We start from the raw sequence: 27726 nt of genomic DNA, 5'->3' as shown, positions 1-27726 counted from the left end.
TGGAAAAAAGTGAGAGACCAAGGGAAATTATCTTGTTTATTTGACTAGGCCTTCCCTTGACTCTGTAAGCTATAATCATCTTTATGCTGGTTGTGTTTCAAAGTATAATTAGCCTGGAAGTGAATGTGGGTGGTGGGTGGTATGGCGAAGTATTTCTTCAGAAAAAAATAAATAAGGCAAAAAATGGGCTGCTGAGGAAAAAAAGGTCTTGTGTAGCTTTCCAGTTCTTTGGTTTGGACAGCGCATGCCTGTAACTCCAGAAACCAAAAGCGTCCCAAATGGACGTCCAGGGAGACTTCACTACGAACAGTCTAACTAGAACATGCCCCAGTTTATTATGGTGATGGTAACACTTTGTGCTTCTGTTGTGCCCTGTGTGCTTTGGCCTCAAGGTGCTTTACAAATATTAAGGGATTAACTTGCACAATGCTGCTGAAAAATAGGTATCATTACCGCCCCCCTTTACGGTCCTGGGAATTGGAGTACCAAGGAGTACAACAGCTAAGCTATGCTTTTGTCTGGAGGGAAGAACTCACATTAAGTCACCCCAGTGCAGCGAGAGGCTTGAATAGGGCAGGAGGAAAAGTTGGTTTCTGCAGACTCTTGAGTGTTCGCAGCTCTTCACTTCACTACAGTCAGGTTGGGCTTGGAAGACAAACTTGCAACCTTAGAGGGACAGGAGGCAAAATTGTAATTAATTCATCCCTAATTGGCATAGCAGTAAGTAATTCTGCTTAATCCATTCCTTGCTGTGAGGATGAAGTAAAGCTAAACAGTTGAATTCTGGAGAGGACAAGGGGAAGAGGGGGAGTAGGCAGTGAAAGATGGACAGAGGCAGACATTTCTTATGCCACATGGTGAGAAATACCTAGAAAAATAAGAAACCTTTCTTATTTTTCCCTCAGATTGCCTCTTGACTTAATTAGGTGAAATGCAAAGAAGTAGACAATTCATTTTGGAAAAAATCACTAAATTTTCTCTTCCTCTTCTTGTCTTTCATTCAGTCCATGAGAGTCTCTGGAGTGTGAAATGTGAAGACACCAAATTGGAATTAATTTTGCTTTTTCATTTAACAGATTGTGTTACATTAACACCACACTATTGCCAAGCAGCAAACCTTTCCTTTCCTCAGATGTTAGCTACTAATACAGACTACGAACTGCTGAAAGAATGGTTATACTGAAATGCTTTATTTAAGTTTCTCCTCCCTTGTGGCTCGAGTGGGCCCTGATTCTGCTAAGATGTATTCACATGAGCAGGCTCACCGAATTCTCTTTTATTGCTTCCTGGCAAGTAAGCTGGATTCTATTTCATATAGCGTGGCCCAAGTTAGAATTTCAAAGCTCACTCAATCCTCAGAGAGACCTTTGCAAGACTCTCTTCTCCTGTATCTAGACAGACACTAAACATGCTGAGGGCACAATTGAATTAATCAGGGCTACTCATGTACAGAAAATCAACCAAGATTCTGTTTAAGAGATGACAACTTTGATATCATATTGTTCATTACCAGCCCAGGAATTGTTACTGCTCGTGTAACTGGATTATTAAATTGTTTACTGATGACAAATCTTGTTACCAGCATTAAGCATACATTGAGAGTCTTGGTGTAGTTCACCTGAAAAGAATTATCTATAAATCACATCACAGGATTTATTTTCTCTCCTTAAACTGTGTTTTACTTGCACTTGTGAGTGTGGGTTTGTTTTTTTTTTATTTTCAGTCCTACAAGTTTAGCCCAGGATATGTCAATCAGGCAGTTCTCTGACTCACATGACTCTCAGTGTATCCAGTGCTCAGGACTGTTTAGTGAGGTGGTGCCATTTGACATTCCCCCGTCCAGAGCAGAAGCGCACCTTAATGGTTTGGATGGATTCCCTTGTTTTCTTTGCTCAAGATTAAAGTATTTATAGCTCAAGCTCCTGCAAGAGCAGCAGCCCATTCACTGGCACCATCTCACTGATAAAAATGCAAGTCTATTCCCTTCTTTTTTACCAGATTTGTGTCTCATCTCTCTGTAAGATTCTATTCCATTTCAGGCTTCCTGCCATTTGAACTAGAAATCTTATATATATTATTTAAAAGCTCCTGTGCTGCAACTGTACACCTAAATTATTTGAATTTTAGAGTATCTGAGCAAAACTGTCTTTGAGGGATGTTTCTTCTTCCAGCTGTGGTACTGTTGCGTTTTTCTGTCTTTATGACTGTAATCCCATTGCCTTTGGAATTATCAGGACTCAGTGTGGAGTTGTTGCCAATGGACAGAGGTCATGAACCCAGTGAGCAGTCAGTCCTTTCAAATGTGAACAAAATTCTTTTACTCTGTGTGTGTGTGTGTTTCCAAGATGTTGTGGTTGCACAGATACAGAATTATTAAAGCCTTCATTTCAATTTTTACAAAACCAGAGAAATATATTGCAGTGCTGCTGGAACTGCCATTCTCAAGTGTAAAAGGCTTCAGCTGCTGCTGTGTTATACGTACAACCCATGGTGGTGGCATTTCACCTCTTTTAGGGTATTTTTACCTGTAGACCATTTTCAAGCTAAAATACACTGATGGGCTTTGTAATCATACAGCCTTTTCTGGATATTATTTGCAGATACTGTATTTCTAAAAAATTTCGTTACCTGCCTATATCTTCCCTCTAATATTAATTCTTTGCTTCCTTTTAACTATGATATGACAATACATGATTAAATGGTTGTCAGACTTGCAGTTTATTGCAGTCCTCTTTGGGATCCTGGTTGTTTTTTAAAGTGTGGTTTGTCAGGTGTGTTTGATCCCACTTAAGGTGAGAGGTCTGTGACATCCATGGTTGCTGCAGTAAAGTTAGCTGCGACTATCCATTAAAGGGGATTAAAGTAGGACCTGCGAGAATGTCAGATGTTGTACACTGGTCACAGTATTTCCCAAAATTCTGAAAACTGTGTTTAGTGTATATACTCAACAATTCTGGAGAACAGTTGTCAGAATATTTGCATCAGGCTGAATTGGATTTTGACATGCAAACTCTTGTACAAAGAGGTCCTGCTCTGATTCTGTGTGACGTGGACCTGAGGTGGTAAACACTTGGTCTCTTCCTGAGTTCAGTTTCACAAACAAAAAGTCTGGAATTATTTTTTTAAATGTTTACTGTTCGATTGTAAGCATTGATTTGCAGTAGAAGAAAACCATAAAACTGCAAAGGGAAAGATGAAGTTTGTGTATGTCAGCTTGAGTTTGGCAGTACAAAACAATGTGTTCTTTATTAAGCAGAGTTGAATGGGTTTAAATTAATTGTAGCTGCTACTATACATGGGAAGGTAGAGAATGTAAAATATAATATTAATAACAAATGCTTTCTTTTTGATGGGTAACTAATTTTTAAGCTGCCTGGAAAATGCAGTGGCTGGACAGAATTTGCTTAGCACGGCAGCCACCTGCCCTGGAACTTTGCTGGGTTTAATAAGGGCTGATTACACAGGTGGCAGTGACAACAGTGGTAGATTTTCTGAGAAATGCATTATTTTCACAGTGCCACTGATGGAAGAAACGCTTAGTAGCAGCTGATAATTAATGATCAATTTGGAGATTATCACCAACAATTTACAAAGGTTGACTTTTCCTTTAGAAGTCCCTTTGGATAAACTGGATGGTAAATTACCTGTCTAAGGCTTTTACTTTACTTGTGCTAATAAGATGAAAATGAATATGTTTGAAGAGCTCTGAACTGAACTTTCCAGACTGTCTGATAATCCATACAACTCTTCTTTAAACATCTTAAGTGAGTGAGCAAATAGTGACTACAGTAAAATTGAAAATCGTCATGTGAGCACATGTTACCACCCTGTCTAAGTAATGGGGCATGACAAATAAGAGGCACTGCTGTAGAGTTCATATTTTCATTTTATGGCATGCATTAAATATTTGATCATCAGCCAGCAGAGAGGAACAATTGGGCTAAGAGTATCATTTGCAAATAGAGGGGTGAGATTTAGACTGTCATAGTCCGAGCATGGGATGGAGAACTTCTATATCTTAGTCCGTGCTTCAATAGCTCCTCTTTACTTTGTGGTGTGCAGACCACTTAAAATCCCCTTCTGTATTTCCTCAAACTGCAAAAAGGGGTTAGTAATATGTATTTACTTCAGAGGGCATAATAATCTTTATTTACTTCACAGGAGAAGGGATATGTGAAGAGTAATTAGTATTTGTAAGTGCTTTTAAGGATGATGAAAAGGGTAGTGCAAGTATGGAATGTTCGCTAATAAATTGTGTACAAGAAAGAAGAGGAGTAAGATGAGGTTTATAGAGTTATGAAGGTGCTTGGAGACATTGATGGGCTCCCAGTCAGATTTTCAGAAGTCTATAGGTATCTTAATATTTGAAGCATATTTGAAATTCTCTTAACAGCAAGGCAAACTCTATGTTTTTTGCACTTTAATACCTTTTAAAATCTGGCTTGTGCTTTCTATCTATAACGTGGGGCGGGAAGGAGGTAGAGGGAAGTCAGCGGCTAGGGGTGTAAAGGCCTGGTAACAGCTGCACCTCTGATCATCCCCTCTAAAGCAAGGATGGAGATGGAGGATGAGAGAGGATAGAGGAAAAAGGTAAAAATCTTTGCACATCTGATGAGCTCTTTTACAAAGGAGGGGTTTACAGACTGCTAAAAAGGCCAGCCAGTGAAACTGGACAGTAGTGAAAAGGATTCAGTGACATTCTCCTGCTAAATGCTGTTTATTTCAATTTTGGGTTGGTTTTTTTTTTTGTTGGGTTGTTTTGTTTTAATTATCACTGCCCAGAAAAGAGGGTTGAATAGATTATTATGTAAATATAGTCATTAGGTAAAAGAAAAAAAAAACAACATTATTACAGTCTGTTGGCAGGACTCCATGTAGGAACTTCCTGAAGAGTTGGACTCAATGAACCTTGTGGGTCCCTTCCAATTTAGAATAGTCTGTGATTCTGTAAAACTTAGTTTTGCAGTTTCAAAATGCAGTAGCTGATGAGAGAACTTAATTTTTGTCATCACTTAAGTGTCAGTACACACAAACCCACTGGGTAAATTAACGATACAAGTAAGTAATGCAAACAGCAATCACCAATAGAATGTTTCCTTTTAAAAAAGGAAAATGTGAGCTTGCAGAGCATTTTATAAAGACAGTTAAACTTTCTTATCTCTTATGTAAAAATAGAAAAACTGGGAGCCAGAAAGATTCAATAAATCATGTGGGATCACATGGGAAGTTGCTGTATTCTGAATTCTTAATTTTGAGTCCTGGTTTCATTGTCCATCCTGAGCAGAGAGGGCATTCAGGAGTAACCAATCTGGTCATAGTTTCAGTGTTTGTGCTTCTTTGGCAATCATCAATGCCAAAGGCCATTGAAACTTAAGAAATAAATTTCTCTGATGTATTTTAGTCAATCCTTTCTCCTAGGTTTCATTCAAATGGCTCTAGAGCTTGCCAGGTGACCACTTCCCCAAATCAAAATCTATTTACTACTGTTTTAAAGTAAAAAATGGGATAGTGGACCTTTCCTGTTGTGTTTTATATCCAGTTGAGGGTGTTAACCTTGAAAACATAACTTATCATTAGCTGGTGGTACAGAGGTGTTTGTTAATATATGGTGCTAATGAATCCATGATTTTTCTCCATGGCTTAGTTTATTGTGACTCTACTTATTCCCAGTCAATTACTTTGGTTGCAGCACGTATGCCATGGTTCGCTTATAATATAATTAAGTGTATCTCCAGCAGGGAGAGGGTTTTTGATAGAAGTAGTCTTTTCAAGAAAGCTATTATACCACTTGTTATGGCAATAGCAGCCAGGTTTACTTAACTGTAATGTATATTTATTTTTTTCAGAGGACTGTCGCTCTCAAGTTGGACTTCCATGGCAATATGTGCCTTAGACTGCTAAATTGTTTTAGTACGTCTTAGTAAAAGCAGTTGTAGGCAAGAGCATTTTAATGGTGATATTTAAGTGTGTTTGAAAGCAGTGTGTGGAGAGTGTGAGGTAGGGGAAGAGGCAAATGTTTATTTGAAGATGTGTTTGAATGAATCTTCTTACATAAATTTGCCAGTGTTAAGAAAGAGGGGCTCTGCCCCTTTTAGATCACAAAGGTCTCTCAGTGGGGGATGGTTTTGGTAATGGAAAAAACAAAAAAGGTTCCAGTATGTGGTGGAGGAGGTAAAATAAACAAACACAATGGATGATTACTTCTCTCCATCAAGGCTTCTTTATCCTTGCAAGCTCAGTCAGTGGTCAGCATGTTAGACACCCCTCCCTGTTTTATCCACCCCTGAACTGTGTCCTTTGACAGTGCTGGTTTATACAGCTGGGGCTTTGTGGAGCTGGATGGGCACCGCTGCTGAACTACAGACGTGAAGGTAGACAGAGCACCTATGGAAGGGTGAATGGCATCCTCCTAGTTCCCTTGGAGGGAAGGATATTCCTTCCAGGGTTTTTCTTCTCTCTACCCCATTCCACAGCATCCAAAGCTTTTTAAAGTAGACTTCTTTTTGCAGTGGTGCTTCTGTGCCTGCCACTGCAGCCTTTCTTAAGGAAAATTTGAGGCAGCTTATGATTCTTAAGGTGTTCTGTTCAGAATGGTCTCCCATTTTCCTATTTGTTGATCTGTTTTCACCTTGCATGCCAATATGCATTTATTTGTGCAAGGAATACATGTGTTACCTGACTATGAGCTGTATTTTTCTTACCTAGCAGATCCAGCAGTGTCTAGAGTTAGTTTGTTAAGCTGGGTAATTATCAGCTGGCTATGATTGTTCTTTTCTCTTGCAATGTGACAGGTATATCTTAGAATCAAAACTAAAAATCAACTTTCAGGCAGCTGAAGTCAGTCCATTTACCTACATGAGGGAGAGTGTTAGCACGTGCAAGCAAGTTCTGAAAAGTGTCCAGTAGTGTTGGAAATGGAACATGGATGCTCAGAAATAGGAAAATTACAGATGTGAAAGGGGCTTGTACAACACTACTGTGAGTGAATAGACGTGTGATTGTACCACCCATTTTTTTAATGTAGATTTTTAATTCTTACACTTTTGTGTGTAATAAAAACTGGGAAAAGAGTACAACAGTCACAAGATAACTGAAGAAGACTTCACAGTACAGTGTGCACAGTTAGCAAGGTGGGAGCCCTCACATCATACCATAAATATTTCCTGTTCTAGCCCTCATTTGTTGGGCCAGAGATAGCATGACTGTGGATCTTCTGAAGTAGGAGATACGAATGCAAAACTGAACACTTGAAAAAAGTTCATTTTCTCTCTTGGCATATCAGAACGCCTGAGTAAAATTATTTTTATTTAAACAATTTTTGTTTTACTCTATTGGTATTTCAGAGTAATTTTCCGAGGCAGCAATTTTCACTAGTTTGTGAAAGGCAACATCTGGGCTTTGGAACAATCTCTTTTCAGCTTTGAAAATCCTACCTCAAATTGCTTATACATTATAAATGTTTGAAATTTTTTTGTGGTGTTTGTTTAGCATAATGGAAAAGCAATAATGTATTTATTCCCTGTGATTTTATCTTCAAGTTCAGTCTGATTTTTCTTTCTTGGGGTCTCCAGGATTACTTGTTCCTGGGCCAAGAATGCACCTGTCATGTATAAACCCTCCAAAAAGGGAGGAGCACACACATGAATGTGAACAAAAAAAAAAAAAAAAAAAAAAATTCTGAGCAGCTGGGATTTACCTGTTGGAAAGAAAATGTTTACATCCATTAGAGACATTGCTGTGCTTTAAGTATATTTTTTCATACCCCTCCCCGCCACACACACAGATGCAAAACCAATTTCACTGTGTCTGCAGTTCTTAAAGGCACATGTGGGTTCTCTGAGGCCTCAGTTCTGTTCCCACTAAACTTATTTAGAGGCCCAATTTTTCAGTGATGCAAGTTCATGCTGTCAGTGGTTATCTACCTTAATGGCACGATCAGTTTTGCCAGGAAACATACAGGACACGTGTGGATGAATGTGTTTAAGAGTGCTTTTTTTTGCATTTCTTTTGCAAAAAAAAAAAAGGGGGTTTTGCATTTGTTTTACAAAGTGGTAGACATAGTGAAAATGTGGATGCAAGTGGTGGTTGGAGCAGGAGTTTATATAATAATGGTAGAATGATACTGCAAATTCAGATGTGTAAACACTGGTGAGCACCTTGAGAATTATTTCATAAGTGCAATTATATGCACATTTATAGAAAGGAAACACACATGCAATGTAAAGTTATTATTTTGAACTTAACAGTAGGGAAATCAAGAGTGAAGTGGTGAGAAAAAAGAACTTTTAAAAATTTCCTTGTTTCTGGTTTGTTTGTGATTACCCACAAACTCTGCAGAGGAAATGTTGCTTAGAAAATACTTAAAATACCATTTGTTGAGTTTTAAATTTCAATAAAGGGGAAAGGAGAGGGGGCTTGAAGCTCAATGGCTGTTTGGCACTCACATCAGACAGTGGCGTGATGGAAGAGTGGGAAAAGCTGTGTCATATTCTACCAAGATCTCAGTCAAAATAATGGCTCCTCAGATTAAAATCTGTCCATCTTTTGGGAGAGAACTCTTATTATTAATGTTGATTCTACTGAAAGTAATTAATCATTTAACAATGCTTGAAGAAAAATATGTCAGCTTGATTAGACAAATACTGCGAGTGACCAAGAATAAGCTCCCAAAAGTGCAAAAGTTTTAATATTAACTAATTTTTCAAAATGAGTCCATGCTTCCTCAAATTTCTTTGTAATAAATCAGTCATAATTGTCATAATTTTAAAGCCATTTCAACTCCTTGCCTTATTTCACTCAGTGTCAGTGGGAATTATGTATGCACGTCTGTGTGTGATGTATGGATTCCCTGTGCAGCGCAGCTCTCCCACTCAGTGTCTGGAGAAGGGCTGACGACTTTTCTGCCATTTTCAAGTATTAGTTTGTACAGTGAAATCTCAAGGCCTGAAATCTAATTATTTTACTAGATCCTCTTTGTAGTTCAGCAAGCAGAAGAGTGATGATTACCTAATGGTCACAGTGATTGAGATAGTGCTTTTAGCAGTGAGCAGTTCCTAAAACTTTACATGAAAATAAAAGCAAAACTCTGCTATTTTTGTGGTGGTATGAGGGCAAATTTTAAATAATAATAAGAAGTATAATAAATAAATAATAAAAAAGCAAGACGTATGAGGAGCTGAAGCATGGGGGGAGGTAACATTTCTGAAAGGTTGGGGGGGTGGAAGGAAAGGAAACCAGAGTTAATTTGAGGATGCACTGGAAAATAAATGAGCTTGTGGATTTAATTCAAAATCATCCAAGCAGAGTCTTTTGCATGAAAGAAGCCAGTGATCAGGCTCAGTTTACTTGAAACATCAACAATGACTGCATCCTGCTGTTTCAGAGTTTGTGCTGATAGATGCTTATCGTCTTTGACACTGCACCACCGCAGTTGTGTGTTGCCTGTGCCATAACTGTGTTATCACTACATGCCTCTTCTGATTTTAAGAAGTTCTCAAAACTCACATATTTTGAAGTTTGATCTCTTAGAAACGTGCTTTTCAGCAACTAAAATCTTATCCTGTAGTTTCAGGTTTATAAACTTCTTACTAGATTTTAGACTCTTTGATATACAGATGAGTGAAAAACAAAAGACTGATGAACTTGACAGGTACCAAACAAAAATCATGGGAACACAGGTTATCATGCTACAGCTGATTTTGAATGTGTGTCTCTGGGTGAATTGCTAAATAACACACACCAGTAAGACCCAAAGTCTGTGTGAGGTCTATGAAAGAATTAGGTAATATTCATTACAGTAATAGAATATAGTAGATAGGAGTTCCTTCATTACCTTCCAAATTCTGTTTTGGTTGAATGCTGGTTTGTTTCAGGCTACAGTATTTCACTTAAAACTTGGTCATGCACAGTCTTTCCAAGTTACCTGCTTCAAAAAGTCAGTGAAAAACTTTGTGTAACACATGTTGGTAATTTTCAATGTGAACTGTTTTTGACAACAGATTTTTACTAGACTTGATTTTACAGTGGTTTTTCATGCAAAAATTCCTTGGAAGTGCAAGAAAATGAAGATGATAAAATTTTAGTTGATGGCATAGAATTTTTAGAAAGTGGTGGGGTTTTTTTTTAGTTTTTCTAATTAGAAAAGGGTTTTGTTAATATTTCCTTGAAGGACACATATAGCAACTTTATTATTTGAGAGTTTCAAATCTTGTCAAATTGAAACCATTTACTGCTGGAATTTGGAGCAGTAGCTTTTCTCAAAAAACAATTTCCACAGTATGTGGAATATCAGGTTTATTAGCCAGGCTGTTGATATTACACTATACTTTAAAACGGACTGAGGATAACATATTCCCTTCCTAGTTTATATTCAGAATCCTCTAAACTGGAGGACTATCAAAAATTGTTAAAGTTACCCCATACGGAGAGGAAATCTGGAAAGCCAAAGGGAGAAGGTGGGCCGGGTGAAATGGAAATTATTGGGTGCCCCTAATCATAGGATTACTTGTGGCAGCTCTATAGACAACTGGACAGAAATACTACGTAGGTTATGCTGTAGTGATCTTGGTTTGTGTTAACAAAGTTGACTTGTTCACCAAAACTGCTTTTGAATAACACAACTTACTTGTAGCATATGTGCATTTTAAAAGATGGCTGATTGATATGATCTTAGAAAGTAATAATTAACAGATTATTCCACCTCAATGTGAGTGACAGATGAGAGCACGTTTCATGCACAGTTTTTACTGATTAGCAGATTAGAGAGTTTTGCTTCTTTTTTCTTTTTTTTTTTTAATTGTAGAATTACTTCAGTGAAGAATTCCAAACCAGGCTGTAAATGACTCAAAGATATTGCCAAATGAAGTCTGTTTTTAGTGGTATGTGTAGAAACAAGTCAGGCTTGCAGTTCCCAGTGGGACAGTGTGTGGGAGTTTGCCACCCTTACTCATGTTGAGTAATACCTTATTACACAAGCAATCTTGTCAAAATGAATAGAGTTGGGTTTTTTAAAGGTACTAGTTATTCAGTGTATATAAATAATTAATTCCTTCGGGGCCAAAACAGAATGGAAACCATTGTTAGTGTTAACTGTCACCTCTGGGCTGTGTGTAAGGAGAGATCATAGTTTCAGTAAACCTGGGAAGAAGACCTGTTTTATTAGCACTGAATGTGGTCAGGGATGAGGCAGATGCATTGCTGACATTTTGGATAAGCTTGTGTTTATGCATCTGTATGTGTGCGTGTGTACGCTTATACATTAGATGCATGTAGTAGTGCTGCTGTCTGTAATCATAATTATTTCCTGCGGAAAAGCAGACTGCAGCTTTCCAACAAGTACTGTAATTAGAGGTAAATATCCCTGCAGATTGAATCCCACTGAAGTTTTTGGACCAGTTTAGCACTTAGTATTTGATTTGGACTCAGGCTGTGTTCAGGAGCATATCTGGTGCTGTTGGTAGTGGGCTGACCCTCCACACTGCTGCTGATATGCTCCTCTTGTCCTCATACCCTGTTTCCATCGCTGACATATAGGCTGAGTGATTTAAAGTCTATCCATGAGAAAGACTTGGTTTCTAGCTGCCAGAGGAACTCAAGAGGTGAATGTTTTCATGCCGATTCAGAAACTGGCTGTGCGACTCCAGTCAGGCGCTGTCACGCCTGGTTATGGTGAGAAAACAACAATGCTTCTCTTGATAAGAGAAAAAAAGAGTCTTGCACAGTCAGAATTTTGACATAAAATTTAAATCATCTTTCTACATCCTGTGGACTTGGAGCTGTCAAAGAGGCAAAGCCTGTGTTTGAATGGAAAAGCTTTTTATTTCTTTAAAAATTGTACCGACTATAATTATCCATAACTTTGCAAGCCTGTTTTAATGCTGTTTTATAATTACAGGTCTTAATGGTAGATTATACAAAGTCATTTATAAATAGTAAGAACAGTGGGACTTTGGGAGTTTTTAACCTGTAGATTGCTGTGGGTTGTGGCGGCTGACGGGATTTTGCCTGCGTGTGTATGGGGTGAGCTGTGTAATGATTGATGAATCCCTTAATTAACTTCCAACAAGTTAAGATTTATGGCCTCATATCTTTTTCTCCTGACACATCTGTGTTTGTCACTTTTGAAGACATGGATAAGCCCCTTCTCCAAAAGCTTTTGTAGGTATCTGAAATGTTTCTGAGGTATTTTGCTTAATGTAACAAGATTAGAGTTTTATGACATAAAATTTATGAAATTTTATGGCATGAACAATCAAATTGGGAAGGATGCAGGTTGTGTGCTAGAGGGCACTATCTCCTTGAGTACTGAATACCACTTCAGATTTATTTTGGGAGTACAGTCATGTATGAAATGAACTGAAACCAATGAACAAATGGAGATGTAGTGGGGGACACTTAAGTGAGGTTCTGTTAAAAATAGTAATAATAAAAAAAATATAGCTGTGGAAAGATCATGGAAAGATCACTTTTGTGAGACACTGAATTCCAGGGAAAAAACAAACAAGCAAAATAGTTATATTTAGTACCCTGAAAGTATTTGGATGGAACCAATATGTGTAGATGGCATGAGGAAACAATTCATGTGGATGTAGTGTAGCTCTTACTTGCTCCAGTGGGAAAATCAAGCCGTGCTGAAGTCAATGCAAAATCTCTGAGATCAATAGACACAGAGTATCAATTTAACCCCACTAAGAGTCTGTTATAAATTGAAGAGCAGTAAAGAAATACTTGGAGAAACTGTTGTAATATGAATCACATAAAATATTTGTTGGATAACAGTGTATTAGAACAGTGAGGTTTTTACTTCCCTGAAGAAAACATTCTTGCTACCAGGAAAAGCATTTATTTAATGAAAATTTAACAAAATGCATGTTTTGTTTTGTTTTGAACTGCAATTTCTGCATATTAAGAAGCCTTTCTGCAAACAGATATTTTTACAGGAAACAGTATCAAATTTGAATTCATCATCAGAACTAAATCTTTGGTTCCATCTGAACCATTGATACATGGGATACATAAATATAGGGATACATTTCATAATTCCAGTGTGTCTGTGGAATGGCCTGGGTACCGCCTGTGTCCCAGTGCATCAGAACTTTGCAGATTTAGGTTCTCTAAAAAATTGCCGCCTACCTATTTTTATTCAGTAGAAATGATTAATGACATTTCAAAATGCAGTTCTTCTTGAAACAATTAAGTTGCAACAGATTTCATCTGCAGTGACACCCTTTTACGTTTGAAATCTGGTCCGCTGTATTGCTGCTTTTCTGAGTTACATCTTAGGGTTTTGGGGTTTTTTTTAATCCTATCCATAAGCTGATGTTTCCTCTTCCATTGTAAATCTTCTTTCAGAGTGATGTAATTGAAAACCCTTCTGAGTTTAAATTTGAGGAAAAGATCTTGAAGTCATGTGAGCTGTAAACTGTTGTGTTATCACTGAGGGTAGATCCAGGATGTTTGCAGTCCTTTGTTGAGATGGGATAATTCCAGTACTTTGTTAGATCTAGATCTGTTTAAAAGAGCTCGGTTTCAGATAATGTTGTTACTCAGAATTTCCCTGTTTCCATTTCCTTATTGTTTGTGGTGGGAACTCTACTTGCATCTTAGATATGGAATCTGTTAAGATGTAATATTAGATCAGTAGGATAATGAAGATATATGAAAAGAAGAGAATTAGAGGAGGCATGATGTGGGAGCATTTCAAATTTGGGAAATGGACCAACAAAACTGTAGAAATAATGAAAGAAATTTATAGGTGACTTTTTCTTGTATCATGTTTTCTACTCAGGAGCCCCTCAGAAGAGATTTGATCCTTTGCTACTGTAGACTTTGACATTGTCTCAGTTACTATTCTTTTGAAAGACTTTTCCAAAAGGAGATATGGATCTATTGATTTATTTATTTAAATCTTCCATTTTCTTGTGGAAATTTTCCAGATGTTCATAAGGAGTAAGAAATTCCTGTGAAACTGATTTCTGTTTTGACTCAGGTTGGCTATGGACAGAGCCGCCTGAAAACAAGTTGTGTTTGATGTCTGAGCTGTCCAGGTTTGTGTATCCATTTTTGTGAGTGTCCTTGGAAGACTAATGCAGATTAAAGCCTCAACTTTTCTGCCTTAGCCATTTTAGTAATTTGTTAGTCTTCTAGGATGGTGATGGGCGCATGGCTTGTAATTTAAACTGGATCTTTTAGAGACAAAGGGAAAAGTTTCTTCTACCTTTTCTACTATCACTTTAGTTTGGCCTACAATCCAACCTATAGGTTTTCATTTTAGATCAAAAGCAAAATAATCTCGGTTATTGCAAGTACGTGGAGGTGGACACCTCTATTATCTTCCTTGTCTGTTCATATAAATTCTCTGCAGAAAATTATTTCATGCCTGTTGGGAAAAATGACAAGCAGAAGATGATGATCTGAAACTCTATATTCACATATAAAGTTAAAAGAAGAGCTTTATTTCAGTGTGATATTCAAACTTTCCTTGTGACAGAATCTGTGTTATTCTAGGTTAACAGCAGTAGGAGTTCTTGACACAGTTTGAGTTTATAATATGTAATCCAAATCATCAATACAAAGCAAGGCATCCTCTCTCTATGATTTGTTGACAGTGTGAATTGCAGTGGAGACTTTTGTACATGGTTTACAATATCTTCAGTCATTTTATCAAATATAAATGTTCTAAAGTATAGAAAATTGCTGTGGAATAATTGGCTAATGATCTTGTGTCCCTCCCTTTTTGTTTGCCAAAATTGAGACAACTGCTTAATGCTGATTTTCAGAGAGATTTGTAGAAACCCAGGCTTCTATTAAATAGTGTTAAAATGAGTAACCAAAAAACTTAAAATCAATAGCAAATGTCTATCTTGATGCAGTACAATGCAGAATATGAATAATTCACATTAACTTCAAAAGGGAGTTGTATAGTTTCTGCAGAAAAGCTTGAGATCTGTCATGTCAAACATAGCTGTAAAATGCTGGATTCAGTGGGCTAATAGAAAACTGCCAGTAAGAGTCTATCTGGTGATCTCTGTCTTTGTACATATGCTTTGCTGCAGACACGTAGGTGGGAAAGCCTAGAAGACAGAATTCAGGTAGGATGTATGAAGTGTTAGTCTGTTGGACTAAGTCAAACATTAATAGAAAATACAGATTGCTTCTCTAAGCACCAGCAATAGGTGGTGTTCAGAACAGGCAATGTGCAGCTGAGTATGGGTTCTGGTAGGGATTTTTTTTCTGAGTTTTTGTTCTTGGTTCTTCTGTTTTTTTCTTTTCTTTTTTTTCTTTTTTTTTCTTTTTTTAATATAATCTAACTTGTCTCAGGAGGCAAGGCTCAAAATGAGATCATTAGAAATAAAATAAGTCCTAACAAAGGGCTGTTTAAAGTCAGTTTGTTTTCAGACCCAGTTGACTGCTGCTAAGAACCATTCCATGCTCAATATGCCAAATCGTATGGACATGCTCCACCTCACAGCAGCCCCACACACAGTTCAAGAGGCTGCTGGGCTTTTGAAATGCAGTTCCTTTAACTGTGAAGTGGAAAATAAAAATGGGGTAATTAGAATCATAAATACGAGATTTATGAGGAGGAGCATTATTACTTAAGCCCCTTCTTTTAACTTTTGCGTACAAATAGTCTTCAGTTTCCTCGTTCATAACTTCTCTTTTTTCCTGTGAAACATTTCCCTATTTTTCTTTTCTTCTTTTGGCTGTGCCTGTAGGAGTTCTGACTTCTCATTCCACTCCTTGCAGATGCCCCTGCTTAGCACAGGGGTCTGTTATGCTATCCATGAGCATATCCTGATTTTCATGAACGATGTTGCTGTAATTAATCCCAGAAATTGTCTGCATTTTAACACTTCACTGTACCCCTCTTTTTTGGAGACCAAGCTGGAAGTATTTTGGGTTCTGTAAGATTTTCAGTAGTGCTTGGCTTGGATGACACCTGAATTTGCCCATGATTTAAGCTTCTTTCAGTGTTTCTAAAAGTTGAAGATAAACATGAGCTATCAGACTGGTGTTATCAGACAGTATCAAAAAATTCACAGTGTAGGGTTGAACTTCAAGTCAATATTTCTGTGTGGTTTTTACAATGTGTGCTCTATGTATCTTCCTTGCGTATCCTTTATTATATAGTTAGAGATGTAAATTACATTTTCATGGGTTTTTTTTTCTGATCTGGCCATAGATAGGAAGAATTTGATATATAGATAGATTTGATAGCAGATCTTAATTCAGTCAGTACACCTCTGGCTTTATGTTGTCAAAAAGCTTAAATTATTAATGTCCAAATGTTTAATTGCTTAACTATACCAGATCTGCAAACCTGGGAAGATCCTTGCAACATGACTATAACACTCAGTTGCTCACATGGGTGAAGTTTTGTAAACACAGACATTTTGGCTTGCTAGCAAGTTCTTTTATTGTATTGTATTTTATTTTATTTTACTTTATTTTTTTTATCAGTTGTGGTCGATAATGACAAGCAGATGATTATTCCTTAAAAGCTAAGTTGACAATGGCTTGTATCGGGAGACGTTCTGTCTTCTTAGAGTCCCTTGCAAATGCAAAACTAGATGGGTGTTTTTTTAAAGGAATTGCATTTCATTATGCAGTCTTAGGTGAATTTTCATGTTTAAGAAGCCAGAATACAAGAGAGTGCTATATTAGTGTATTATTCTCACAACAAACAAGCCACTGTTCTGTTGCTACCTGCTTGGCCATTGTTCCCAATTGTGTATGCTTTGCAGTGGTATTTGGATGGTTTCCTGCTCTCTGCCAGCACAAAAAAGGCATTTCTGTTACAATGGCCCCTAACCACACAATGACGGCATTAAGGATTTATTTGGAGGTTTCATTATTTTCTCCTCTTTTGTTCCTTCCAGGATGTCTTCCAAGCGACCAGCCTCTCCGTATGGGGAAGCAGATGGAGAGGTAGCCATGGTGACAAGCAGACAGAAAGTGGGAGAAGAGGAGAGTGACGGGCTCCCAGCCTTTCACCTTCCCTTGCATGTGAGTTTTCCCAACAAGCCTCACTCTGAGGAATTTCAGCCAGTTTCTCTGCTGACGCAAGAGAACTGTGGCCATAGGACTCCCACTTCTCAGCACAACACAATGGTAGGTTTGCTTATGGTCTATTGTGCTTACATCCATTCTTTGAATTCTGCCGCTGCAGTAGTTTGGCATCCAGATTTGTACTTTATGGAGTGTACAATGCACAGCTACACGTACAGAACACACCACAGTAATGTGTAAGCTCTGACCTAGCTGGGCTGCCTCTACCCTCCACTACAAATGCTAAATCACTTGCAGTGCAGACTTTTCCTCACCTTTGCCTGATGGCATTTAGGGTGCTAAAATTTGTTAGCTGCAGTGATGTGAATTGGAAGTGTATGTGTTCAGCAAACAGCAAATGGGTTTGGAACACTCTAAGTGAGAGTCACGTTTGGCATGGTGTCTGAAATATCACCCTAATGCCAAGTTTGTGCAACAGTAAAGCATGAAAGTCTGCATAAAGGGTAAAAAAGAAGAAACTTTGAATTTTGATGATTTAAAAACTTATGTCTAAAGTGTAATTCACGTCACAGATACCTACAATAAAGTTTACTGTGCTTATGAAATTAAATCAACGTACTACTTTTTCACTTGTTAATTTCCTCTCTACAAATGACATTGAGCACTTAATTCATTACATGTAGTAGTCTGGGGGAAGTCCAGAACTGGCTGTATCTAAAAGAAGACAAAGCAATGCCATCTTCCTTGCTAGTATTGTACTGTCACTATTTTGTGTTTGGGCCCTTCACATAGAATACTGATACATTTTTAGAAAGGGTGACAGGTGCAAGGAAAGGTATTGGAACCCCAGGACTGAGGCACCTCGACAAAGCTCTGTAGTGAACATGCTTGCATGGCTCTTGCCTATTTACAAATTGGCTGTAACTTTTTTGTTAGTCCCCCACTTTGACAAGGGCACTAATAATTTCACTAGAAGTGAAGATAATAAACAGACCTGCATATTTGAAGGCTTTTTAAAAGGCATTGCAAAATAGGTGCTAGTGTATTCTCATAAAAGCCTTCAACAGCTCCACAGTGGTATTAAAGCCCTTACAGCTCATTATGCATACGTAACAAGCCCTAGGTAAAAAGCCTTAGGGATTATTATTTCTCATAGGACCAAGTCACTGGATATTCACTGAAGCTGCTCTCCTAGACAGAATAACTCATTGATCCTGATCCGTTTTCCTTCCTTTTTTGGGCTAATGCTTAAGCTCAGACAGTGGTTTGGAATACATAATTTTAGTTTGTGTTATTGCAACTTTATATGAAGAAAGAACATCATGGGAGAAATTACTCATGGGCAGACAATATCATTATCTTTTCCGAGCTTGTTTATTTCTCATCCTTTATCTTACGTTTTATGGAGATGAAATTCATTAATACAACAGTTCCAGCCAGTGGAATATTAGGGTATGTAACTAATGTGTGGGCTTTGCTATACTTTGGCCTATTTTAAGAGAGTGTTTTGAAGATAAGGAGTTGTTTCTGACAACATTTAAGTCAATAGATAAACGTGTGATGGCACCAGTAGTGTAGAATCAGACCCTAATGAAATAAAATCTTACTGTTTTCTAAGGAGCCCAGCAGGAGTATTTCAGCTACACCTCACTGAAACACTTAACTGCTCTTCAACTAATTTTAACTAACTTCTTTGTTCATTTATAGTTTCTAAGAACAAGAGGTTTAGCTGATCATCTAGTGTAACTTCCTGATATGAAGGCTGTATTTAATGGCAAAACAGTGTTCTGTCTTTTTGCGGTACAAGATACTGAATCATGGGGTGTTGTAGATAGTCTTGCTGTAGCAGTGACACACTGCAGACTTACCCGAGACAGTGTTTGGGGGGTTGTAAGGGACTAGTTTTGTCTTCATACATATTTAAGAATATTGCCAGTCTGTATGAATGTAACACTTTGGCATTATCTTTTAGTGAGGACTGTGTTGTAAAAATCATGACTCAGGTAGATCAGAAAGGATGTAGCCTATGTGTCTCCAGGAAGAAAGAAGGGATCAGTCTAAATGAGTAAAATGTACATAATCGCACCCTCTGCTGTTGTGGTATGGAAGTATCAGAAGGAAATCACTGGATAACATTTAGATGACTTCAACTCCTGTGCTTAGCAGTGACAAAAATCATTTCCAAAGGGTGCTCACTTTTTAGCATTGCAGAGGACATTTTTATACTGTTTGAATTGACATTCTGTTGTTCTACAGTCAGGCCTGCCCACAGCACCACAGAGTGTGGTCTGATACAGTTTTATTGATAAAGCTCCAGAAGCGTCACACTTCCCGACTTACACTTTTGAAAATTTACCCTGTTGCACTTTACAAAGTTTTAACAACTACTAGCTTGAGACAGCTCAAAATTCTGGATAAATGTTTATAAGAGGAGGGCAAAATTCCTATAAAGGCATCTTCAAACATAATCAAAATTGGCAAAAATCTGCAAAGACCATCTTCCCATCAAAGTGAACGGATGTTTCTGAGGATATTGGAAGTGCAGCCAGAGAAAAGATAGTGCAGTGGGCACCAATTGAAATGCAGAAGGATCCCGGTGAACATCAGGAAATGCTTTTGTGTGAGGGTGACTGAGCATAGGAACAGATTTCCCAGGGAGGCTGTGGAGTCTCCCTCCTTAGAAATACTCAGAAGTCATCTGGACATGGTCCTGGCTGACTCTCAGTGGCCTTGCTTGAACGGGGGGATTGGGCCAGGTCTCCTCTGGAGATCTCTACCAGCCTCAACCAAGGCAGGGGTAACTCTGTCTCTGTCTTTCTCTTGATAGAAGAAACTAGATACTTATTGTAAGTAGCAAAACTCTTTTCCTGATAAGGAAAGAAACAATAATGTATCAGACTTAAAGCAACTGCTCAGTAGAAAATAAAAGACAAATGATTTGACCTAGAATATATCCGAGAGTCCCCTTAGGACATTCATAGCAAGCCATAAGCTTTGGAGGGAAACACTTGAGGATTACAGTATCAGTCAATAGCTCTTTTGAAGACACCTATTAAGGCTACAGAATTTGGATAGCACAAATAGTTGTTAGCTCATCTAAGTTACAAAGGTTTCTTTTATTTGTTTCTGTTTGCCTGCCTTTATGTTCTATTTGTCTGCTTTTGCAACTCTCAAGACCACTGATCTCACCAATGTTGTCTGTGCGCTAATTTCTGAAAATGAGAAATGTCAAGGCTAAAAGTGCTGATGGAAGTATACCACAGGCATGGTGTGTTTAAATCAGACCATTCTTTTTAACTACAGAATATCAATGAAATGCTGGATGGGATTTAAAAAAAGAGAAAAAAAAAAAAAGAAGTACTGAACAAAAGGTCAAACTGGTAAGCTATAATTTTGCCACTCTCTAGTTGTTCCAAACTGATGACTGTGACTGTACTGGTAGCCCACATTTGTCCTGCACTTTCAGTGGGATTTAGAATTCATTTTCAATAGTACTTTAAAACGATAGGAAATATTTCGGTGCACTGTTCAGTAGCTTTGTTGCTTCACAGTAAAAGAAGTTGTGTTTCTGTGGTGAATGAAGTTACTCGTGTAATTTGGGAATAATATTAAGAAAAGCAGTACTACAGGTCAAAGAGCTTTACCGACACATTGCTTTGTGCTTTTCCTCCCCTTGTCCAAAATAAAAGGTTGTTTAATGCTTCATTTGAATTCTCTTATCACATCCATCCTGGCCTGTGTTTCACCTGTTGGTCTGGAGTTGTCAGCATATGAATGGTAGTGGATCAGAACAACAAGCGGCTGGAGCACTTAGCTATTATTCAGAACTTCCGAGGAGAATGGAAATCTGAATGCATATAGCTTTTTAAAAAGTCAAATAGGACTCTAATTATACTGAGCTAAAGAATGCATATTAAAAAAAAAAAAAAAAAAAACACCCTCACAGTGGTTTTAGAGAAATTTTAATTTCCAGTGTACCTTTGAGCATCAAGCTTAGGATAAGTTATTGTGATGATACAATGCACAGTGTTGTGAACACCAGTGCCTTTACTGTGCCAGCTCTAATAATGAGAATTTCATTGTTTGGGGAGAGCAGTCTCCTACACTCTAGACAAAAGTGTAATTACTTTTGAACGATGTGGAATGAGCTCAGTTTAATAGCATGGAGAATAGATTCACAAAGATTCAGATAAAGCTAGCCTGGAAGCCATATGTGCAGTGTGGCAGTATGAAATTGTTAGCAGGCACCATAATTACAACACACGCGCGCGCGTGCACACACAATTTCACAGTTTAAACTATAAACTGTAGTTTTTGTAAGAGATAGGCTTATCTGAACAAGACTAGTTCAATTAAAACAAAGGAGAAATTGTGGTAAGTTTGCATTTGTCTGATGTTCTTTCCTTCCTCTCTTAATGCTAAATTGATATTTATAAGATGATGAAATTACATTGTTGCAAACATTGCATTTATAAATGTCATCACAAAAGCACATGGAAGCAGTTTCCACAGATACAATTTCAGGCTCTTACCAGACTTTGATCTTTACACTTGCACCATTTCAGGGAATCGCTATGTGGGCTGCTAGGAAAGGGAACAAATGAAAAATAATCAGTCAGGACCTATCAAAGAGCTGTAGAAGTTGCCTACTGCATTGTTTAGTCCAGACCCTGGAAAACTCTCTGCAGTCCTGGAGAATCAGCTGCAATGGAAACAGCTTTGATGATTCTCCTATCTGCCTGACAAGTACCTTGCATTCAGGTTAGGCTAATCTGCTTGTCCTCCTTGTCATGATCCGTATTCTCCCAGATCTCCAATCCTGTCCCATCCATGTGAGTCATGCTTACATTACTTGCCAGCTACTTGATGTGGAGGTCCTGTCTTAGACACATAAAGAAACAAAAAACGTGTCTTCATTCTTCAGGTGAGTCAGGGATCAAAGCCATAGTGCAATGCAGCAGTGTGCTTTTATGGAAGTTCCCTCAGTTTACTCAACCACCTTCTCAACACAGTGACTTTTGCATACTTGTAGACACGGAAAACCAGAGTGGGTACATTATTCCCAGCAGAAGGCAATGGGCAGAAACACTCGCTGAAGTTTGAGATGACGCTTTGGTGTTTTGATCAGACTTTGAAAGGTCCAAAGGTTGGTTAGGGGGCATTAAGTAAGTAATGAAGTAAGAAAACATTTTTTCATCCCCAAGCAGGAGGGTTAGAACTACATTTAAACCAACAACTGGACAAATCAAGACCAGGCTTATAATACATAAATTGCCTGGACTACAGGATGCAGATGACTGTAGTTTCTAAAGGCCATGAAGAGAAGTGGAAACAGCAGTTGTTTGTTTTTGCTGAAGATCATCTTACTGTGAAGCAGTCACGTTTTTAATGGATTCATTTGAATGCAGTTAAGCAGAAAAAAATCAACAGAAAAGTAAACACCTTTGTTTTATGGAAGTGCTGGGAACTGTATGTGTCCATTGTTTGCAAGTGGTTATGTGCCTAGGCATCAATTCATTGACTTCATGCTGGAAAATATCTTCATTTAAACTTACTGCATAAATACTAGTAAAATCTAACTCAAGTGAGTAGCTGAAAAATTGTACAGAAAAAAGGTAGAACTGTGTAAAGCCCACATTTGGTATGACTATTCAAACCAGATGGTCTGTCTTATGAGGAGAGAAAAGAACTATTAAATGCCCCATCAAAAAACTATGTAAGCAAAAAACTTGGTCGTCTTTCTAAGCAAAGGAGATAGCACAGATTTGAAACAAAATTTTGAAGTTACCAATTTGAGGAGCACTGGTGAGGACAAGGATATGGAGAAAGCCCCACTAGGACTGCAAGACCAGTTTATAGCAACAATCGAAAGAGACTACATCTAAATGTTCCTACTTCTTGATGCATCTTTTGCTTCCAACTGTCACTCCCTAAGTGTGACATAATACAGGTAGGATCTATGGGATCTTCTCCATCCTCTCTGAAGTCAAACAATAGCTGTGGACTCTGTGTAGTTTTGGCAGTCCAGGTCTGTCCCCTGTGGCACTCTACCAAAATTTATTCTGAAACTGTACCTTTTCTTTGGTGACAGTGAATCTTTCTGGTGTTGTAGTGAGACACAAACTCTGCTGCCAGTTAAACACCCAATTCTCCATGGTTCTGAAAACAGAAGTTCAAAGAAATGTAGTTTTAAGTTTTTGTGCTTTTCCTTTCAAACAATGAGTGTATGTCCTTTGGCCGAGCTTCTGCACTGTTGAGAAGCTTTTGGCCTTGGGCTGTCAGTGTAACTATTACCAGAATAGAGAGCAGCATACCAGACTTCCATACTTTTTATCTGACATATGCCTTAAGGCAAGGCATGTGGGAATCCCAACTTGTTAATGTTTTACCCCCTACATAGCACAAACTCCTTCTTTTGCACACCACCTTGACTCATTTTTGCTTCAGTAGTTTTTAATTCATTTTAAAACTTCCAGAGCAGTTTCCCCATGTGCTTTCTGTTTGCTCCACACAGTTTTCAAATTCACATTACTTAGTCTGAGCAGCTGGTGTGGCTTTCTTCCTTTCTTTTCACTGCAGGTGCAAATTTCTCTCTATTTCCAGACTTATAAGAGCCAACATTACTCTATCAGTTTCTGTCTGTTTGCAGTTGTCCTCTGAAAACCTTTTTCTGCCTTGCCCATTTTCTTCCTCTGCTTGTAGTCATATTTACCTTAGTCATTTTTATTATTTAATCCATTCTAAAGTCGTTTAGTAAATAGCTCATATGAAGACGTTGCACAGTAAAAAATAAGTATTGCGTTATTTGCTTGGATAGAATGTCAATGAACTGGAGGATAGTTGGTTTTTGATATACAGATCTACTTTCAGTAGAGATATACCAAGCCTGAAAGGCATCGTGAAGTTTTAGTCATGGTTTCTTGAATTTCAGGGTTGCAAAGAATCCCTGTGGTTATAAACACAGGCTGGCTAGAAGTTCTGGCACTCCTAGAAGTGCCAGAACCTTCTGCTACACTCAGTAGTCACAGTCATGCTTTACAGTCTCTTCTCTCACTGTCAGATGTTGGTGTCCATAGGAAGTTACCCATTGCAGTTAGGATTTGAAGCATTTCTTTATTATCTGTCCTTTCAATGGACGAGTGATGTGCTCATGGTTTTTGCATTGTCTCTTTAAGTATGATTTTTCAGGTCATACAAAATTCAGTTGGATTAGGCTGTGCCAAGGCCAGCTTGCTTTCTCTAATTTTTCTTGCCACTGCTAATGCTTTTTCAGATTCACCAAAAGTAATGATGGTTTTAGTGGGAATGAAAATGTGGCTCCAGGCAGTTGCTGGCATTTAAAGTGTCCTGTCATCCAGTCATCTTTTTTCCCTTTCTTGGAGTGAACTGCTTCTTCTTGTCTTAAGTACATCAGTGAAATACCACCGCCTTCTCTGCTGTAATAAAAGGAGTTATTAATTTTCTCTAGAAATTCATGGCTGAAGAAGGACCTTTGGCAAATCAGACTGCAGATTTCAAAATATGTTTGCTTAAGAATGGGCATCTACCCTTGGGTGGGTCAGCTCCTAAGATGTGTTCAGAGACCTCTCTTCAAGAGGAGATTGATGTGCTGCAATGTTTCTGAACCAACCAATGTTCCAAAGTGTTTAAAAGACAATGAAATGGAGGAAACAAACTTTCTTAAGTAAAAAGAGTCCTTTATGCCTGGGGTAGCAAGCTTGTCTGAATAGTTTGGCCGGCCTCATTTCCAGATTCTCTTTAACACCCTGAAGTTCTTTGTTTCTTTGTCCAGTTTAGCTGCAGTTGTGTGATCAGATAAGGCATTTTTGTTCTTTGCAAAGGAGAAGTAGAGTTGATGAATCCCATGAATTTAGCATCGCTAGATAAACCAACGAAAGTAACTGAGTGGAGTTGTGCCCAGTTTAACTCAGGATAGCTTTTTCAAGGGCAGTGTAAACAAGACTGTAATTATACATGAAAATAGTCTGCTCTGGCATCCTTTTTTATGCTTTTAAAACTGAATCCGCCCCAAGGAAAGAAAGAGCTCTAAAGATTAACTTTTTGTAGTTTGTACAGGCAGCAGTCAAATTACATAGATTGTCTAAAACATAGACCAGTAAAATCTAATATCAGACTGTTATTATCTTTATTTATATTGTACCTATAGCATGATTTATTTTTATAGAGACAGAAAAAAGAAACATTCCTGCCCCAGAATGCTTAGCTTATGACCCTGTTCCTGCAAAATAATCTGGTTGATTGGAACCTAATGCTGATGGTAGCAAGAGGAAGGGAAGGAGAGGTCACTGGCTATAACTCCTTCTGCACATAGCTTTTTGTAGGATTGAAGTTTGATGACAGAAAATAAGAAATATTATAGCAAAAGGTAAAACCCTTCTGACATCCCAAGTCTGAATTACTGGGGCAGATTGTATGTGTGTTATCTACACTAAGTCATGTCAGAGGTGGAAGCTTGCATTGCTTATTAATATTGCTAGCCAGAAATAATGCAAAACATCCGTGCTTCAGACTCTCCTCTATGCTGATTTTCAGATTGAATTTAAAGTGTGTGTTTCATCTCTGTAACTCTAAGTGAAACTTTCCTCTTCCCCATTCTTTTCATTTTAAACTGCTGTAGTTGTAATCAGGAGATCTGCTCAGCTTTGGATCCATCTGTGTTCAAAGGCAGCAGTATTTGCTGAGGATGTGCAGGTTTCCAGAAAACAACCAGATACAAATGCAGAGCTTAGCATTTAGGATTTAGGGCTCTGTTAGGAGTAAGTTAGTTTCTTGTACGATTTTCAGTTAAATTTACAGCGTCTCAGTGATAAATTTCTGGTGATTATTAGAGTCTTGGTGCAGCATGAGGACATTTTGGCTTTTTCTCATAGAGGAAAGAAGTTATTTCTTCTCAGAGAATGGACTCCGCCACTAACACATCATACAATGCTATGTCAATCTTAATGTCATTTTTGGGGCGAAGATTCAAGGGCAAAGTCTGCTCAGAGTATATCTTTAAAAAGTGTATGTTCAGAAGTGAGCTAGTAAATTTAGGTTTAACTTTATGGTTAATGGAAGGAAATAGAGAATAGTGGAGCATGATTCATATTGTCCTAACGTATCTTGTAAGTAGGTCAGGGAACTCACACCCTAGAAGTGCCTATTTTTCTTCATAGGTTACAGCTGGAGCTTAAGGTGTTAAGCTCAGCTCTTGATCCCTATAGTTTATAAATCTGTGGTTAGATAACTTCAACCAAAAAAAGCTTTGACTGAGAGGTAGTTACCTGGCCAGAGCATTTCATAATTCATCGTTCATAAGTACAGGTTTGCTATATAGTGCTTAGCTCTGTTGGGAATAGAAAATATTCTGCATCTCAGAGCTCAAACCACTCAACTTGAGTTTGTGGCCTGCATCTGACTAATGATAGAGTGTGAATCTGTGGTATATTCTTTAATAAATATAAAATCTGCAAATACCCCCCTTTTTTTTCCCCCAAGTTTTTAGATTCATATTGTCTTGACATGGACAATAGCAGAGTGAGGGGGAGAGCAGATGGATCATTCACAATAGCTATGTGTATAATACTTGGTTAAATTGTCTTTAAACCAATTTGATAAACTCCACTGGAAAACAGGTTTTGGAATTTCATATATCTACAAGCAGAGTTTCAAATAGTGTGATTCAGTCCTGCAAAGAATACATCTGTGGCAGATGATGTACTTTTCCTGTTTGCTTGTGGCCAGTGTAAACTTAGCTTTTGGGCAGTGACCATAGCTTCAGTTTTGAAGCTGTCAACATGAGTATTGGGTAATATATTGACACAGGGCCACAGTGAATTCCCGAGCTTTCTTGTGAATAAAGTAATTTGACTGAAATACTTGCTTTTATATTTAGGACCTGTATCTTTTTATTGCTCTGTAAAATATCACAAAGAGTTGTTGGACTTGTAGTTTGATAAATATTAACAGAGATGGCAAGTTTTCGGTTTACTGGGTGAAATAAGACATTATTTCCAGATTCCAGGTTGTTGATTTATCATGGGCAATAACCATTCTGTTGCCTATGGCTGTGCTAGTACAGTAGAAATTATACTTGTCCTTCATCCATGATGGTCTATGCTCTATCAGAGTTTCCACACTCACGGAGATTATTAAATGCCATACAGTGAGATTGGGGTTCAGTTCACCAAAGTTTAGGCACATAAAATTTAGGCGTTTGGGCTGTCTTCACAGTTTGTGGAAAAAGATAACCACCCTTCTAGAACAACATTTCCAGTCTTAAAATAAGCATTCAGGACAAGAAAGATGGATTACCCTCTGAAAGTGCTTGTCTGTTGACTATAGAGGGAGCCTTGATGACTAGTTTAGACTAGGTGTCTAATTTGGGGCTAAAATTAGGTGAGAGTAATCCTATTCACAGTACATGGTGTTAAAGAAATAATGCATGTTACTGTGCAAATATTCTGTCATATTTCTGTAGAAGTAACCATGTTCAAGTTCATCCTTTTTGGGGGAGGGGTTGGGGGGTGTTGTGTGTGAATATTCTGTCAGAATTCTTTTGTAACCAGTACTGATGGTGTTTAGTGGGGTTCTAAGAATTGGATGTTCCCCGAAAGCAAACCTTTTGTTGTATATCTATTTAGTAGTGTTAAGTTCAAATAATAAATGTGTTGGTTGGCAGCATGTATTAGAGAATAAAGTAATACAGAACACCTT

At 38.0% G+C, this 27726-nt stretch overlaps 1 protein-coding gene across 4 annotated transcripts in view; it reads left to right on the top strand.

Annotated features, from left to right (window-relative positions):
* The window catches only part of SOX5 (SRY-box transcription factor 5), a 288474-nt gene that overhangs the window by 20855 nt on the left and 239893 nt on the right, over window positions 1–27726 (top strand). For 3 of the 4 annotated variants that reach the window (XM_069003506.1, XM_069003505.1, XM_069003504.1), the window contains exon 4: window positions 16881–17112. In XM_069003506.1, the coding sequence (XP_068859607.1) occupies window positions 16881–17112 (232 nt within the window). The remainder of the gene's footprint in view (window positions 1–16880; window positions 17113–27726) is intronic. The other variant, XM_069003507.1, reaches the window with a different exon arrangement.

This window comes from Aphelocoma coerulescens, chromosome 1A (genome assembly GCF_041296385.1).
Source record: "Aphelocoma coerulescens isolate FSJ_1873_10779 chromosome 1A, UR_Acoe_1.0, whole genome shotgun sequence".
Classification (NCBI taxonomy): Eukaryota; Metazoa; Chordata; class Aves; order Passeriformes; family Corvidae; genus Aphelocoma; species Aphelocoma coerulescens.
This window is presented reverse-complemented; position numbering and strand designations above follow the sequence as displayed.